General features: G+C 45.8%; 1 protein-coding gene across 1 annotated transcript in view; it reads right to left on the bottom strand.

Annotated features, from left to right (window-relative positions):
- efl1 (elongation factor like GTPase 1) overlaps nt 1-19,238 on the bottom strand; it is a 69,727-nt gene that overhangs the window by 17,808 nt on the left and 32,681 nt on the right. The window contains exons 16-17 of the mRNA XM_060072165.1: nt 4,865-4,996; nt 3,537-3,684 (exon numbers count right to left, since the gene is read on the bottom strand). Of these exons, the coding sequence (XP_059928148.1) occupies nt 3,537-3,684; nt 4,865-4,996 (280 nt within the window). The remainder of the gene's footprint in view (nt 1-3,536; nt 3,685-4,864; nt 4,997-19,238) is intronic.

A 19,238-nucleotide genomic window follows, 5' to 3' on the forward strand; every position in this document is an offset into this window, starting at 1 on the left:
GCCAGTCAGCTGGCCTGACAGCTCTTGCCCTGTCCCGTTGCACTATGTGCCCCTCTCTCTCTCGCTCTCTCCCTCCCTCCCTCCCTCCCTCAAGCCATTTAGCCTTCTCTCCCAAGCTGTCTGGCCTAGCTCTATACATAGCAGTATCAGCAGTAGAAATGGCCTCCTTTTTTGCTTCATTTCTACTGCCAGCTGTGGTCCTTGGAGTACCAACTCTTAAAACAATTTGCAATGTTGACGCGTCGATACAGGCTGTGGAATCACCCACAGACCCGGTCATGTTTAAAATTAAACAAATTATTGTTTTAATTCAATCCACTATTGTCATAGACCGAAGGGGTTTTAATGTCATTCCGAAGACCATTATATTGTATATTGTGTCTGCATCTGATTTAACACTGTACCCATGTGTGGGGTGATTTAGTGTCTATGTATGCTAGTCTGTGTCAGTCATCATATTAAGCACCAAAACCATATTAAGTCACCATCTCATTAAATATACACACATTTGTAGTACTTGGAATAGGAGAGTGTATTTATGAATGAATGCAGTGATGAGACTGTCCTCCCATTTCAAATCGACAATCTGAAATTATAGGTTTCATTAATATTACCTTTCCATCACTTCATCTATCAACTGTTTTCACAGCCCTCCATAGTAGATTTGGTTAATTTCTAGTTTGTTCCAATTACCAAAGCTGCACCGTAGGGTTTAAATGTCCCTGGTTTGGTTCCATTTTGAATCTTGAGCGTTATCAAACTAACAATGGTATCGCAGTGTGGGTGAGGGTCTGCGGTGACATTTGCTTATTGTTTGAACATCAAAAACCTCAGCGAGAAAACTGTCTCTGATTGGCTGAAGCCTGGTGCCTGGTGACGTCCCTTCGGGCTACGGAGACCACAATGAGGCACATTAGCCGTGTCTGGTATTCACGCTTGAGATTAATCTCTACTTGATCAACGACGATTTTTTTTCAGAATCGGGTAAGATTCGTCTAACCGGGCTTTAAAAACCCCGGCTAAAAATACACTTCACACTTCATATCACACTCTGTAGAATCTGCCTTGGAGGTCTTAATTTGCCTGCTAGTGGATATCCACTCGACTCACCAGAAACAGTCCATCATTCCTGACCTGCGCACGTACTCAGGCACCCGGCACGTACCGCTGTACCTCGTTCCAAAAGCAATTACATTTTTGTTGCTGCCCCCCCCCCCACTCCCCATGATAACCACTCATATCAAAGCGTTCACATTGCTTTCTGAATTAAATCTATTTCGGATTGTTCACTGCCTTAAGCAGTGTTTTTAAAATCTGTGAAACCTCTTACATTAGCTTCAGGGTGTATTCACATTCATCGTCTGTACAATACACTCACTATGTTTGTCTGTATAACATTAATAGTACAGACATGAAGATAGACAGACAGACAGGTGTAGGCGGGAGGACAGCGCGGAAACACCTGTGCACACAGACATGCCCACGCACGCACACACTCACACACACACACGTACTATATCTGCATGTCAATTGCGGCAGCCGAACTACTCTGACATTCATGCGCACTGATTGACTTTATGACCCCCCGCTGAGGCGAGATGAAAGAGCGCTACAGCTCAGGCCTCTATAGAAACTGTATTTATGAATAGGTTTCAATAACGCCCATGAGTTGATGCATAATAACTGCAACCGACAACACGCTGGCCAGCACATGTTGAACGTGAGGGTTTGCATGGGAGGGGAGGTGGGGGGTATTTGATTTTGGTGAGAAGATAATTTCACTCGAGCCTCGGATTTAAGGGGATCGACTGCTTGTGAAAGGATTTTCGCCGCAGCGCTGGCTGCGGCGAATTGAACGCCGTTGCTGAATCCCTCTTGGCGTAAAATGTATCGAGATCAATCTGTCATGAGGGTTACACACCAGCTCCGTGAACAGCAGCAGCCTTTGGGTTGAGTGGATGGGTTAAAGGGACCGACCCACCCCCAACACACACACACACACACACACACACACACACACACACACACACACACACACACACACACACACACACACACACACACACACACACACACACACACACACACACACACACACACAATTCTAACAAATTCAGACATATGGAGATGGCACTGGCGCTAGGCCTGAAGGGAGGGAGGATTCATACATGGGGGATCTCAACCCACGCACCTTCTCCCGTCCTACTGCATGTGCTAGACACGCGTGTGTGTGTGTTACATGTCAACCTAGCGATCCTCCCACTGCCCGTGACAGTCTCCAGTGTTTTATTTTCTGAGTGGACCGTGTTATACCCGCCAACCCGGCATACAAAGATGCTCTTCAATGAGAGAGTGTGTGATTAACCGGGGATGTCTGAGTGAGTGCTGAGCTGAAGGCCGAATGTGGAGGCAAAAAAAAGGAGAAAGACAAGAAAAATCAAAAAGAGCCCATTTACACAACCATTTATCTCTGCCTTGAGTAGCGCGCCTCTGTGCCTGTCTCCGTGCGCCTCTGATATCAAAAGATTTTCTACTTGCACGCATGGCCCTATCATCCCCGCTTCCTGCCCACATGTTTGCCAGCCTGTCTGCAGATGACACCTGTGGCAGGCAGACAGTGAGAGGTACCAGTCGATATGTAATCACAGCCAGATAATAATAGTCCGGAGATTGGAAAAGGCATGGCAAATAAAAAACAATTTCTCTCTCTCTCTCTTGGCATATTAATAAGAGCCAAAGCTGTTTCTCAAAAAATGAATGCAATAGGTCTAGTGGTGGAGGCGTCTCACACGATACAAGTCGACATAGACATCAACGGAAAAGGGCAGAGGAAATGGAGATTGCTTACGACATACATATACGCCGTGTATGTGTTTCCAAAGAGAGTTACAAATCCTAATGTCTCCACAAGTCTACCTGTAAGGTAGTCTGGGATCTTGACAAACCTCACAAGCTCATATCTCATTTGTTCTGCAGATATGGTCTGAACCCCTTCCCATACAAAAAAATTCTGCCTGGTATGAAATAGACTGACCAATCACAAGCGTTTATCTGACATGAGGCAGGATAATTACGATGACAGTGTGAGGGAGCTTACATCGATGGCCTATGTTCCCTAGGGAACTTAAGGGCCTAACTAACTGTCAGGGAGCGCTCTAAAGGCATTTTCAACAACAATCAGTATTAAACAAACTGGACGGTATATTTTCACTAAAAGGAGAACAGACGACTGGACTGTTGTTGTTTTTTGCCGCTGTGTCACCTGTTCCGTTGCTATGATTGGTTGTAGGCCTATCCAATTGCGTCCAGAGGCATTTTTCTCTGTGCCCGGTGGTGACGTACTTTGGAAATCGAAAATGAACGGAGAGGTTCCCGACTGATTTCCGTTTGCAATTCGGCTGGCGTGCCAGGCTAGCCCGTCGGCAAGCGTGAGCAAGATTCCTCCTAGCCCCATACCTGCTGATCCCTTACTGACCTGTATCTGAATAAAAAATAAATAAAGCCATATCCCACAACCCAAACACAGCAGGGCTGACCTCTGTCGGAGGTCATCCAGGCATCGCTGCAGGTGGACCTCGCCCGCCGTGACCAGGACATGCTCTCCGGTCTCCTGGATCAGGACCTCGGCACAAGGGTCGGCCTGGTTCAGCAGGCGCATGCCCCGCACCAGCTTGGGCATCTCGCCTGGGGAGGACATGACAGTGGTTGCTTTTTTAGTAAATCGATAAATGCACTGCTGCTTTGTGTATGGAGTATACCAGCTGTCCTCGTCAAACTCTCTCTCCCTCCCAGTACAACTTAAGACAAGAGATATGATTACACATAATTAATTCCTGAAGGGAAATCCAGGGATTAACAAAGCAAAAAGAGCGGTGGAAATGACACGATAGAAGTAATAGTATACAAGTATACACAAAAGAAGATGATATACAAAGAAGATGAATATACAAATTTCTGAGCCAACGTGAATGCACCTTTATTGCTCCACCTGAGGTTATGACCTTATATAGACAAACAATATAATGAACTAGGGTTCTATACTACTTGTATGCGTCTTTTGACCCTTACCATGGCCACACCCTCAATGAACATCTACTCAACAGTTGTCTAATCTGACATTCTGGACAAGCACCTAGACAGTGTTTGTCTAAAGGGGTCAGACTGGAACCTTATTTCCGCATTGCCTGACAGCTATTATTGATGTTTGACGGAGGGAAACCACGAGTCAAACAGGTAGACCCCTGGAGTTAACTGCGCGGAAAGGTCAATACGCACAACAAAGACATCGGCAGTCGTGCCAAGAGCATAAAAACACACAAATTGTCTTCGGAATGACAAGGAGGAAAAGGAAAAAAGAAAAAGAAAAATACATTTATTCTATGCAGTTCAGTGGACAAATATTGCAAAGCAAGACAAAAATGTCGGTAAAATGATGATCAATGTCTGCAGTCTTGAATGCTAATGTACTCAAAGCCTAAAGATGTTTTCCTAATGGCGAATTGCTTACTACCCTAAGCTCATTGTGCCAACACCACACCAGAGTGCCAGGGGATTGTGGTGGTGCATATGTGGCTAGCGCACTGGCCACTGGAATAGGCCTGGTGAGGGAATATTAGAGAGAAAGAGAGAAAGAAGGAGAAAGACGAAAAGCGTGCTGCCCCAGACGACCATGGTTAAAGGAGCGTTTGTGCTCCTTCAAAGCTTAAATCTTTCAATACGCATTGACTGGGTAGAGACTTATCTGCTGATAGCTGAAAAGCATATAGACCACTTAAGGACTAAACTATGCATGTGTCTGTGTGCGTGTTTGCGTGTGTGTACGTGTGCATGTGTATGTGCAAGAAGGGTACTCCAGGGCACTTACTTGGGTGTTTGGGTTCGATGGCCACTCGTACGATGGGTGTGGCCTCAAAGTTGAGTGGTATGAAGGGGGGGCAGGCAGGTGAGGTGGAGATGGTGGCCGACTTCAGCACAAAGTCTTCCAGACCCCCGATACCTGAGAGAGAGAGAGAGAGAGAGAGAGAGAGAGAGAGAGAGAGAGAGAGAGAGAGAGAGAGAGAGAGAGAGAGAGAGAGAGAGAGAGAGGGTCATGGAGAGCAATTATACGTTGAGTATTTTGTTTTGCATTCAAAACCTGGCTAGGTTATTTCAATGAAATAGTGCAGTGGATCAGGAATGAAGAGGGGTCGCGCTGTTGCATATAATGCATAAACAATGTGTCGGCAGGGAAAGATGCATGGGGAAATGTACAGAGAGTATACATGATTGCAGAGGTAGTTCTTCGATGGAAGGTCCCTCTTAGAATATTCGAGGGTCACTCCCAGATACAAAAAATATCCATTGACACAAATGATGGAGACACAAAGGTCATGAAAATATAACAATGAAGTGGAAACAATAAAATAAAGAGCTGATACATTTGTTCATGTTAGTGTACGGACATGGCTGATGCCTTAAAATGTGTAATTGATCCTCCACACAACCCTATACACCCTCTTCTGACATGGGTTCGACTGGACCCTTCCATTGTAGTATTGGGTTACATGGTGCTCATGCGATAACCACGGAGGAGGATCTCTACAGAAATCCACAACGTTATCAACACGAGTAATTGAAGTCGTACCCGTCATAAAAGAATATCACTGCAACGTGGATTCTTTTGAAGACAATATCGCCGCAAGCAGCGGCAGCGCGGTCGTTCTCGCCGAGATGGATGATAGCAAAAGAGTGGGCTGCAATGGCGCTGGTTCACAAAAACCTAACATTGCCGACCCTTACGTGGTTAGAGCGAAGAAGAAGCTGTGGTACAGTTAAAGCCAGAGTGGTACGTTGTGGGCCGGATCTCCAATTTTCTTTTAACCCGAGCCATCTAAGTGTGTTCATGGCACCGTGCCTTCTAAGAGATGTGCTTCTACAACAGCACTTCCTCTCTGGGTCCATGATCTCTTCCTCTCTTTCTCTGCTCCCCGTACACTTGGCTGCCGCTGGCGGAATAATGTGTTCCGACATTTAATCTGGACTGGGATTTCATTGCAGATGATTCCACTCAAAACGGTCACTGCCTCGGTTGCGTTTTATTTTGGCACTACAAATTGACATTTTACCTCACGTTATTGTCATTATACATGGAATAATACTTTCTCAAGATATGAAAAGTTAATGCAGGGAGGAATTGGATCCTCACATTAAAAGGGTAATGCCAAAACAATAAAAACATTAGGGTCTATCGTGAGGTTTCACTCGATGGGCTGAAAAGCTGTAAGAAAGCTACTTTTTTTAGGGCTCCACTTATTTACAATGCAATTAAATACTCTATTGGACCGTTCTATATATTTGTTCTCTATGAAGAGGGATGGGGATCGTTAATGTTTATTGCAATTGATACCATTTGAGATCGATACATTTCCATTATTTGGTGGAAAGGCGAGACGACAAACAACACAAATTGAACAGGTATTTAGTTTAATGTTCACATGTGATTCTTTGACTGTTTGATTTTTGTTTTCGCACTAAAGTGTTGTTTAATGCTTATTAATTCTGAAGGAGCCATTTACAGTGTTGTACAAGTTATTTTAACCATTGTAAATGTAGTAGGTATACTTATTTCTTCACTGTCCCACAATAGTCACATCAAATTTAAAATTGATTTGAGTATTTGAGGAAATATTGGAGAAATATTAGTAATGGCATCCAATCCAAAGCTATACAAGGCTGCAAACCGTTAATGAAGGAACAACACATTTTGGGGCTAAACGATTCGCAGTGTTGAGGTGCTTAAGCATTGAACATGCGTTCCTCCCCTTTCTATAAAATAACTTGGGGCATAAATGGCATTTCACTTCCTTTTTATCATTGGCTTTACTGAAATCTAGCCACGCCTTTGACCGCTTTGCACTTTCAGACATCGAATCAAGCAAGGATGACCACATAAGAAATTAAGCCAACAAGGGAGTGATCCAATTCAAATCCTCTTTGTTTAGTTGAACAGCGAATGGCAGGCCATGCACTTGAATCAATAACTTTATTAGCACACAATTGATGTTTGTGCATCAATAATTTGATTTAATTTACATGACTTGTCTCTCAAGATATAACGTCAGGTTATAGGACCCGCTAGACTCAATAACTATCGATAAGATCAAACCATATTGATTTTCGGGATTGAAGAAATCTTGAATCCATATAAAACCGGGTCCATCTATGTCAAGCAACATATGACTTTGTATACAAATCTATTACATCTGTTCCAGAATTACAAAACATAAATTTTGATGAGCTAGGCAGTGGAAATAAAGTCCCTGGGCCTAAACATTTTTTTTGTTCGGTTCCGACCGACCCTGTCAATTTATGTGCGAGTGCGACCCAAATTTTATGAGCTGCTGTAAAAAAAAAACGAAAAAATAAAGAAAAAGGTCCTACCTATCATTCTCTGCCGCTGAAAAGAATAGATAAAAAAATAAATAAATTCCCTTCCTACCCATGACCTCAACTGACAACCAACAGGAACCCACATTTTTTTGTAGGCCCTAGGGACCCTTTCTCTGCACCTGTGATGATGAAGGGGTGCGCAGGGGTAAGGGGATGATGGGTAATGGAGTTTGGGTTGAGCTATTCTCACAAATCAGGCTGGACTGGAGGAGAACCTGGGATCCAGTCCCAGGTTCCCCTCCAGTTCAGTCTGATTTCTGCACAGTCTCCCCCCAGAAGTTCCGCTACAGCATTGTTGGACTGCTGAATCCCAGATTAGGATTAAGTAGTCTCCTTTTGTTGGGACATCTCTCTCCCCAACACTGTACAGCGGGTGAATTGAAAGAACCAGATCCCTCTTTTTATGAATGAAGAGGATAATATGGGATAATAGGACAGAACTCAGAGGGGGGGGAGACAAGAGGAGGAGGACAGGGAGGGAGGGGGGGAGGAGGGTGGGAGGAAAGCAGCATGAATGGAGAATAAAACATTAATATCTAAAGGCATAGTTGGCATCTTGGGCTCAGAAGGGGATTTCATAAAATCTTTCCATAAAATCATAATTTTATCATCGTGTCTTTTGGAGGAAGCCAGGAAAACTAATAATTACCATTGCTGTATTATAATAGGCGAATAATTTGTCAATAACTAAAATAAGCACGTTTTGCCAGTAATCTATTCAGCAGTTTGGTGTTCAGTCATTTAGGTGACACTTTAACTCAAAGTGAATACAGACACAAGTCGTTTAAAAGCAGGTAGGGGTTAGAAAGGGATGTCAGAAACATGTCATTAAAGAGCAATAGAGAGATAGGGATGAGACATTTTGCCTGTTGGCTAGGAGTCCGACACACAGCCACTACACACTAGCCTGCAGTCTGGCAATAATAATCTGGACTGGGACTTGCAGGGACAACGGCAGCTCACAGGTCTATCAGGAATAATTAAATAACTGTCGCAATGAAGAGAAGGGAAGTGCTCGAGTGTAACAGCAGTTATGTTGCTGTGTGTGTGTATGGTGTGTGTGTGTGTGTGTGTGTGTGTGTGTATGGTGTGTGTGTGTGTGTATGGTGTGTGTGTGTGTGTGTGTGTGTGTGTGTGTGTGTGTGTGTGTGTGTGTGTGTGTGTACCCATGGTGTCTGTGTGCATGGTGTGTGTGTGTGTGAGAGTGTGTGTGTGCATGATGTGTGTGTGTGTGTTTGTATCCATGGTGTCTGTGTGCATGGTGTGTGTGTGTGCGTGCATGCATATGTGCGCCATCGTCTGTGTGTGTGTTCTTGCATTGCCTATTCAAGATCCACATACACACAGACACATGGACAGAGCTGGTGAACACAGTCTCGAGGACAAAGGGAAGAAAATAAAGTCCCCATCCCACTGACACACACCCTCCTCCTCATCCTCACCCCCCACATCTACACTGTCTCACTCTTGACAGGTCTGTTTTTCCCCGAGCCAACTGGATATTATATATATGAGATGTTACGCATCATATCTGTGTCTTTCGCCTTATTATGAACAGCCTCCTCTCATTCATCCACACGGTTGACTATCCAAGTCGGGCTCTGATTAATGTTAACACAGCTGGGCTGAATTACAGCAGGGCACAAGTCCAGAGCCTGGAGTCCAAAGCGCGCGCACACACACACACGCACGCACGCACGCACGCACGCACGCACGCACGCACGCACGCACGCACGCACGCACGCACGCACGCACGCACGCACGCACGCACGCACGCACGCACGCACGCACGCACGCACGCACGCACGCACGCACGCACGCACGCACGCACGCACGCACGCACGCACGCACGCACGCACGCACGCACGCACGCACGCACGCACGCACGCACGCACGCACGCACTCACTATCAAAAATAAAAGGTTACCTGTTCTCTCCTACCCTTTCTTCCTTTTCTACAACATTCCCTACTGCACTCCCTCTACCTCTACCTATCCATCTCCATCTCATTTTCCATCTCCCCGCTCCCCGTTCTTCCTGTCTCTCTCACACACCCCCCCCCCCTCCCCCCCCCCCCTCCCATCCTGCTCTCAAGCGAGCTGCATCTAGGGGGAATCCCCCTCCTTCAGGGGCCCTTTGAGAGACATGGCTTCCCAAGGGACCCCGGGTCCCAGAACAAACCAGGACTTCAGCAACGGCGGTTGAGATGACAGATGTCCGCTGATATTGGAAACTCGACTAGCCGGTTATTGACAATTATCTTCAAACGGCAGTTTAACCATAATGTTGCCATTAGAGCGGGGCGGCACATTTGGAGAGGGCCACTGTTTCCATCCTGCGCTCATGCTGGCACGTACAAAAGTGTAGAGAACACACACACACACACACACACACACACACACACACACACACACACAGCTGAGTGGCTGGCAGAGCGGAGGGGAGGGGATCCAGGACATTTGCGGGCTGGCTCCTATGAAACCCGACCCTGTAATTACTCCTAGGTGACTCGATCCCAGAAGGCCTTCCAAGCCAACAAAGAACAATAAAACTCAAAGGAAAAATCAAGGGAAAATGAACCCAGCGAGACCCTGGCCAGCCAAGCAACTGCCACTGCTGACACGCAACGGGGGCCTTATGCTGGAGGGGCCGGGAGGGTATAGGGGGCTTTATGTCGGAGGGGCCAGGGGGGGGGGGGGGGGGTATACGGGCCCTATAGCGCTGGGGAGCAATACTCTCAACACTTAACGGCATTACGTCCTTTCAGTGGATTACATAACACTGCAGACACCGTGTGGCATGCGTGCGCGTGTATACAGACACACACAGGCACACATATGCATGCACATACACACAGAAAAATAAACCCATTGCCCCTCAAGCTATAAAAACATAAGTAGAGCAGGCGATATTAACTCCCAAAGTGACCGCAAACTAACCAGCATTACTGGATAACTTCTCATAACCTTAGCCCAGTGTTGCGTAGAAATACTTCAATACTATAAGGCAGAATGATACGTTTTCAGTTTCATTTGAGTGGGCCATGGTTTAACCCTGAACCTGAACAGAACCATATGATTATTGACGACATACACACAAACACACACACACACACGGATGATTGAACTCGGGTTGCGTAGCAAGGCTCAGGATGACTCAAGCCTGGAGACATTTCCTCCGACCACAAGCAGTTTGCTGCTGGTCTGGTTGAAGAAAGACGTATTGTTAACCCCATCCTACCTCTCTGCTCAGCTGCAGGGAGGAAGGGATAGCGCTGGACCCAGTCGAGCTCCCCTTTTCTATTTTGAACCGTCTACAAATGCGGTTTGAGGTAGACAGGTTCATACATGACAGAAACCACAAACAGTGGTCCACTGTGGGCCCCATGCAATGTGCACCACAGAAATAGATCAAGAGATTGTTGGTTGAAAAGGGGGGGGGGGGGGAAAGGGAAAAAACTAACCACACAACCTATAAAGAAAGTAAACAGCAAGTGACATCTTCCATTGACAGCCTATGGGTTAACCTCCAACAGAAGGGGCCGGGTCTGACAGAGCTACTGCTGGGGTCAGAGTGCAGGCTCAGGTGTTCAGGAACCTCTTGCCATGGAAAGAGAGGGGATGATTTATAAACCGGCAAGCGATGGGGAAACCAAGAGGTGAAGAGGTGGAAATGCTCGTACTCATGTTGTGTTCGCGCAGGATCGCAGCCACCATAAGAAACCGTTTAGACATGGGATGGAAATAGCCAGTTGCAGACACAAACTGGAAGAGACGCTTTGTTGCTCAGCCATTATTATGATGAAGGGGTGCAATGGGTAAAGTTATTTTAGTCCAAATCTATACTTTTCTGCCAAACCACATTTTTCTGGTATATTTAAGAAAAATGTGGTTATGAAAGGTAGAATTGGATTCATAATTTTTTTCAAATCAAGAAATAGCATGAGAGAGGCTGGAGTACACAGTGTTTTAGTTGGTTTCCAACATCCATGGCGTGAATTAATCCCAAAAAAGAAAAATGGCAACCAGCAGAACCAACTGTCGTTGGTGAAAAATGAAAGGAGACAGACTTGTTGACCTCCTAATGTTGGCCTTAGTCGTGTGAGTGCTTAGTAACTGATGGATGCACTGCAAAAGGCATTACACTCCATTTCCGTCATGTCTGACATTGCCTCTGCTGTAACCAATTACCTCTGGGGAGGGGGATGTGATTTCCCCTAACCAATCAGTAGACACCAACGTATCCGCCTAATCTCACGTCATTCTAAATCGACACTGATGCGTAACCATACCAACACACTGGTTTTGCAGGGGTTTTAAAAGTGGAAAACAAACTGGCGGACTGGATGTCTGGCGATTTTAATCTATTTATAACAGTCTTGATAGCGTATATATTCAATAGCAGTCACCATTGTGCTTATTACTACTCCTAGGTTCTTGGGCAAAGTTTGACCACGCTTGACAACAGCTTGTCAGCGGTGTTATTCCTGTGGTGCTGATTGGCCAATCGTTAGTCCCCCCGTGGCGCTCAGCGGATAATCGCCATTTCACCCGAGAAACAGCTGTTTCATGTCAGCACACAGACCATAATAATTTCGGTGGAGTTGGCGCATTTAAAGGTCCGGACCCAGGCAAACATCGCAAGGTTAGAATGATGACATTCTGAAGGTTTCAATTTCTTTGACATATAGTTTGGTCTAATGCTGATGAGAAGATGAGAGCAAAGGAGAAATGCATCATGGGAAGACTCAAGCTTTCTGCTTTACACATATAGAGGCACAGGATGGCACTTCTACTACAGGGGCCAGGCTAATTCAGATTAAATGTCAAGCTAGCCATGTCAATCTCAGCCTCTCACAAAATACACTATCGTTTAATGTGATGTTTATTCCTGCACAGAGTTGTGAGAGCGGAGGAAAGGAAGCGGAATCTACGCCTAATGCAATGATGCCAGCCAGGAAGTGGACCTGTCGTTCAGGATGTCACCGAGCCAAACATATGGTGTGAGTAAGGCCCTACGTTTCTGTCATCTCCCAAAAGAAATAAACTACAAAAAAAGAAAAAAAGGTAAAGATGACAATAAATCATTTTGCCATATGAACAGGGGAAAGTTGGGCATATTGAAAAGTAATAAAATAAATTTGATGTGGGGCTGGAAGCTGTTAGATGGGCCGTGCAGATCGTGTTGTATTAAGTACACGGACAGATCGTCGGAAATCTCCCCCCCCCCACCTCCCACCCCCCTTTTTCACTCTATATGGAATTTCCCCCTGCCCTGGAAAGTCCCGGTTCAGCTTCAGAGGGCTCTGCATCTGTGTGTGTGTGTGTGTGTGTGTGTGTGTGTGTGTGTGTGTGTGTGTGTGTGTGTGTGTGTGTGTGTGTGTGTGTGTGTGTGTGTGTGTGTGTGTGTGTGTGCATGTGAGTAACCTAGTTGTGAACATCTTGTGGATGCATTGCCAGTAGAGAGAGAGTCCTACCGCTGGCCAAGTAACACACACTGATTATTATATTACTGCTTTTTCCCCCTTCGGTTATGGGTGTTTGCGTGAGCACGCATGCGTGTGTCCATCTGCGTGCGTGTGCGTGTGTGCTTGTGTATGATGTTGGAGAGAGAAGAGGAGAGGAGGAGGGTTTGGCCAGCTCTCTAAAGCAGAAGAGGTTAAGCACTTAAAGAACAAGAAACATCGACGCATCAAGACATAAAGGCAGCTGGTTGGACAAAGGAGACAGGGTATATGTGTCCAGTCTAAAGTGATTGGGTGAACACAAGAGCTGAAATGGGACAGAATTTGTCCCTCAGACAGTAAGATCCCAAGAGGCTAAATGCAGTAAATCAAAAAAATCTTGTAATGTGAGGAAGAGGGGCACAAATAAATAAATATCGGAAATTGAAAACATGCAAATGTTCAATTTTCATAAGTAAAAACCAAAGAAATCAAATCAAAAAGGAAACCACAGGAATGGTTGGATGGTATTGAAGTCTAGTTGTATATTAAACTTGAATAGTGTCAACTATTGAAACTCCAAACACACTAAATGGTTACAGTCAAATCAGGACCAAAGTGAAGAGAACATTTTGGCAGAAATTAAGATCAAATTGGCTATCTCATAAAAATAGGTGAAGTAGTGTGTGAGAGTATGTGTGTGTGTGAGCATGTGTTTTATCTCCTCTCCCAGCTCGTTTCCATAGGCCCCCTGTGACTCCATGGCAGAATCACTAGCTGTCCCGACGACTTCTGATGACTCAACACAGACACACTGAGGGGTGTGTGTGTGTATGTGTGCGTATTTGTGTGTGGGTGTTCAAAGGTGGGTGGGATAAAACCCACCGGCGAATATGATGCAAGTCGGGGCAAAGACCTAATGTGTGTGTGTGTGTGTGTGTGTGTGTGTGTGTGTGTGTGTGTGTGTGTGTGTGTGTGTGTGTGTGTGTGTGTGTGTGTGTGTGTGTGTGTGTGTGTGTGTGTGTGTGTGTGTGTGTGTGTGTGTCAAGGCTTGAGGTGCTGACTCCTAATGGGCCCCGGACCGCACAGGTGAAACCGTCTGAAATCAGCCCGTAGCCGGAGGCGGCCCGTATGGAGCGAGCCCGGCTGAATCACCGCCTGCCTCCCTCAGGGCAACCTCGGGGATCACACGGTAAACAAGGCCGGCGCGGCCGCCATCTTGAACAGAAACGGCTCACAGGAAGAACCAAAACAAACACTCGGGAAATGGTCGAGAGCCGGAGGAGAAGGGTGATAAGAGGCCTGCATGCACACACACACAAATTCACATCTAAAACATGAATTGCATGTAAGATGAGATGGTCTACCTGTGGTGGGCATTTGCACTGAGGATGGAGAGCTTGAAGGGAGGAGTGTGTCTTGCTTTGTGCGTCTGTCTGTGTCTGTGTGTGTGTGTGTGTGTGTGTGTGTGTGTGTTGCTGTGTGTGAGTGTGTTGCTGTGTGTGCGTGAGTTTGTTGCAGTGTGTGTTGCGTGTGTGTGTGTGCGTGTAAATATTCCTCAGGTAGTCTAGCGTCTTATTTGAAAAGCAGGAAATGAAAAATCAGGGTAGAGGACAAGATAGGGTGGAAGAGTGAGTGATTGAGTAAAAAAATATTAAATTGAGTGAGCAAGCACGCAACGATTATGTGACTGGTAAAAAGTGAGAATCTTGACCTGATCTTCCCAGCTTGTTCTGAGGCAACCGTAAGCTTTCAATTAAGCTCTTTGTAGGATTTCAAAGCCCACTACCCATCACACACACTTGCATTACCTCCACCACAACACATCTCACTGCCTGGGCTACACTTTTGAGCATTTTATTAAAGGGTTTAACAACACCCTTGTCCATAACACAGTAATTCAAAATATAATCTCCATGATCCCCAATACACCTGCCCAGCATGTTTTCACAAGGGATGGAGTGCTTGGCTCAACGACAATAGTTGATCACAAGAAACAACGATTTGCGTCAAGTCAGGTCACTGTTTAATAGTGGAAGCATGAAAGTAGCAATTTTCCTTTTTGTGTGCTGTGCGTACAGGATTTGTTTTGGAGGTATGTGTGCGAGCCTCAACATTATGGAAATGTGATATTGGCTTTGAGTTGCATTTTCTTTACAACTGTATTCGCAAGGCGTAGGTGAGACTCAGTACTGCTGCGGCTATAACAAAGACAAATGAAAACAAATACGCGGTTGAAAAATGGGAGTCGATTGCCAGAGGATATGCTTCTTGTGCACCATTCATGAACGTACACAATTGGAGACCATTTAGTCCTGCCGTAGGTGATTGCTTATTCTAAAACAAGCAAACATGCAAGTGTGTGTAAAAACATCTCCCTCTCTCTCTCTCCCTCCCTCCCTCTCTCTCTCTCTCTCTCCCTCCCTCCCATCATCATCTCCCTCTCCCTCTCTCTCTCTCAGTAGTGAGGGATGGAGTGTTTTGGCTGGCTCCTTTGGCAGTTACTCCACCGGCGGGTGGACCTTGAGAGTGTGAGAGCCCCTAATGAAAGTTTAATCAAAATCAAACCAAGCCAGACCTGCACTCAAGCGAATATTTAGGCCAGCCACACTGGGGGTGGCGGGGAGACGGGTGTCTGGCTTTCGTCGCCGTCTCTCTTCACCTCCGCAACTTCAGTCGTCTCTCCCCCGAGCGCGAGGCGTGGTGGGCGTCCACCAGGTTTAGTATTTTATTCTGTTCCATACATAATTGAACCACATTTAGCCCCCTCGCGATTCACATTATCTAGCAGATAGCACCCAAAAATGTCTCTCATTATGTGATAGATGTAATAAATAAATGAATACATGTAAATGATGGGTACAATGCAGATCAATGTAACTGATTTACACTCTCTATATCCACTGTGGCTTAAGGATCACCTGCGGATGAAATTTTTCTGTCTGTGTTTTATTTTTTAAATCAAACCAAAGGTGTATTTTATTTTCATTTTATGAATTACAAAACCTTGAACACTTTGAACTTCGTTCTTCACCCCATTTCACAAACAATACGTATCAAACACTGCGGGATACAATACAAAACAACTTTGATGAACATGGCTTTTGTTCAAGGATTCACACAAAAATGAGCCTCGAGTCAGTTATGGCAGTGGAGTAAAGACACAACAACATAACAAACAGCTTTACACCCTCAGCAAGAAAGCACCAATGGTGGCAGCATTTGCGACAGCCACTACCATCACACAAACAACCATAACACACCTCGCTCCACACAGTGATCACCCTGGGTATGAGTACACAGCAGTGCTGCATCTAGCCACTTTTCTGTCTGTTCCTCTGTTAGGCTGGCACTCACAGAGGGCTCTGTGTGCCAAATTGCTCCATTCACCTCTTTGCTTTTGGCCAAGAGATTTCTGCAGGACAGTGGGACTTGTTGCCAGCACTCACACAAACGCACGCGTACATACTTGCGCACACACACACACACACACACACACACACACACAATACTATTGTTGAATCCTACTGTGAATTTTAAGTATGTATATATCATGAGGGATTTTGATGATTAGATATTAACATATTGGGTTGGTGTGGATTTTGTCACTAGCTATTACTCATGATTTCTTACAATAACAAACCTAACCAACCTATATATTGATATGATCAAATGGAGATGCGTACCTTTGTTCAGAATATAGAGAGAAACCCACAGACACTTATGAATATACAATTTTACATTGTGTAACCAATTGACGCCTGGGCCAGATGACAATGTTACTATTGTTACTACCTAGCGAGTAAGAATTGAAAGTTCAAGCTCACAACCATCTGCCTTGCCTTACTCTCTATTTTCATGCACGATAAGACAGATGTGCGTTCACACTCATAAAACATCTCAATGGGATGTGTGTAAAAGTTGTAAAACGGCTCACTGCTATTGATATCAGAAAAAAAGAACGGGCTAAATAAAAGTTATTGGGTAGCAGGCTTCATTGTGTCGGCACTGGTGAGATTTCTTTGGGTTTTGTACTTAAACACACACTGTTTTGTGCGCGCATACCTGTGCCGTTTTGAAGGGTCCCTCAAGTTATTTGTGCTATTTGTCAAAACACACTTAGGCCTCAAGCATGTTCAGCAAAGCTCTGCTCGCGTCAAGCAACACAAGATGCCCATTTGTTGGTGAAGATGTTTTTGATGTGCACGGTTTAAAGCCATCACCTGCGTCTGTAAATCCCGAATCCCACCGTCCTCGATGCTCTTTGTTGTTTGTTTGCATCGTCTGAGGGAGATTTGCTCTGCCGATGTTTGTGTCTAACGTCAAACACATTTTCTTTGTCAGTTCAACTGAAGCCATGTGTTTGACTAAGGCGTAAGAAAATATAGACCGTCAACATGCAAGCACCCCGGACTGTTGAACCCGGGCTCAGTCCGCCCGGAGGACAGTGTGCATGAATCCTACGTGCAATTAGTGACAAAGAAAGCTGTGTTATCAATTACAGCAGGCTAGCGATGCAGCAACAACAACAGTACGTTTCTACAAGCAAGTTACAGCCGATTACTAACCCTCTACTAACCCGTCCAGCAACCATTACAATATGCCATCGAATGAGTGGTGAGAGAACAGCAAGAAACGCAATCATAGATAAACCAGATGTCAACTTCGACCCCTGTGCCGCTTGCAGCCAAGGTAAACCGTTGAGTAGATCACCCTCGACGATGGATAGTTGAGTGACTTGGTTGTTTGTCACAAACGAAAGGTCCAGGGTCTGTCGAAGTCTACCTGTAGGCATTACTTGAGAAAAATGCATAACCATTCCCTGCTCCTTAATGTAAAAAATGTGGAGTTCAGTGTGTTGCTTTGGATGAAAAGAATAAATGACTACAGCGTAGCCGGGATTGTGATTGTTACTTACAGAACTAAAATAAGAACCGTGGGCAGGACAACCATGAGGGGGTCTGCACTGACTGTAGCCAGATGTCCCGCTGATGGCTCTTGTTTAAGTCTGCCTGGTAACATCTGGGGGTCAATGCCCAAGCTGCCCTCCCCTCTCCTAGAAACCTGTTGAACTGATCCACCTAATTTGGTCTTGGGCCCGGACTATAAAAGCTACCACTGTTCAGTGTTGGTTCTAAACTTAATACCAGTTTGGATTGATTGACATCAATAACAATTCAGTATTTTTTGAGATCACCATAGGATACAGGAATCCTGTTTGTCTAATATCTTAAGTTACTGGAAACTTCCTGGATGAAATGGACATGGAATTACTGTGGCTTTGAAGCAAGCACTGTATCAAATATACGCAAAACGTTCAAAGTGTTAAAATCTTTTTTGCCATGTGGGTCTGCAGGAACCACTGAACTCCAACCACTAAATGTGACCCGAGTAACGACTGGTTCTTTCAGAATCTCAGTGTCCCGTTTCATTAGGGCCCATTAGACATGGGTAAAGTTGCTCCCAGGTCCATTTCGTTCTTTGAGGTTTCGGGGGTTTGTGTTTAAAGCGAGTGGGGACCCCTGAAGGCCCTTGGTGTGTTTGTGGTTGTAATGGCCATGGAGCTAGTGGGAGTCAGGTTGTGGTGTTAGTAGCCGTGCTATAGGGCAGGGTATAGGGTGGGGATAGTGGACGGGGACGGGGGACGGGGGGGGGTCGACTCGGAGTGGGGGAGCATGTCTGGCCGCTGTCGGAGGGGTTTCCTGTTTTTCCGTGCAAACCATCGGTTAGGGTCACGACTCTGCACTCTCTTAAGTGCTGTGCGATTTCCACCGAAGCCGAAACATCAGGACGCTGTTGACTCCTTCCAACCCAGAGGAGGGGGAAGGAGGAGGGGGTGGCAGGAATGGGACCCAGGGCTATTTTAAGACTTGAGCACCAGGAAGGCTGCCACAAAGAGACCTTTGACTTCAACCGTGTTTTAACAGCCAGACCATGTATTTCTCCTCAGCCGCTCTGGGAGGGAGAGGGAGAGGGAGAGAGGGAGAGAGAGAGAGAGAGAGAGAGAGAGAGAGAGAGAGATATGAGGCAGACAGGGAGCTCCCCAAGGACAAGGCTGTTATGAGTTTGATTGTGTCAGTGAGTGAGCGCGTCCGTCTGCGTCTCTGCTCGTCTCTCGGCACGTCACTGTGCACGTTTCGGCGTGCCCCGACTACAGTCGTAGACCATTTGTTTTGAGTTAGGAGAGGTCTTTGTTTGACATGTGGGGAAGCGAGAGATAGGAATCGCTGTGCTCAGCGATTCTCCCTTGGCTAATGGCATTTGCATCTGCACACCATGTGCTTTTCTCTGCGGGCCGAAAGCGCTCTCTCGCGTCATTCTCTCTCTCACAGCGCTTCCCACACTAATCACAAAGCCCTGTATCGTC

The sequence above is a fragment of the Gadus macrocephalus genome, chromosome 14, assembly GCF_031168955.1.
Source record: "Gadus macrocephalus chromosome 14, ASM3116895v1".
Classification (NCBI taxonomy): Eukaryota; Metazoa; Chordata; class Actinopteri; order Gadiformes; family Gadidae; genus Gadus; species Gadus macrocephalus.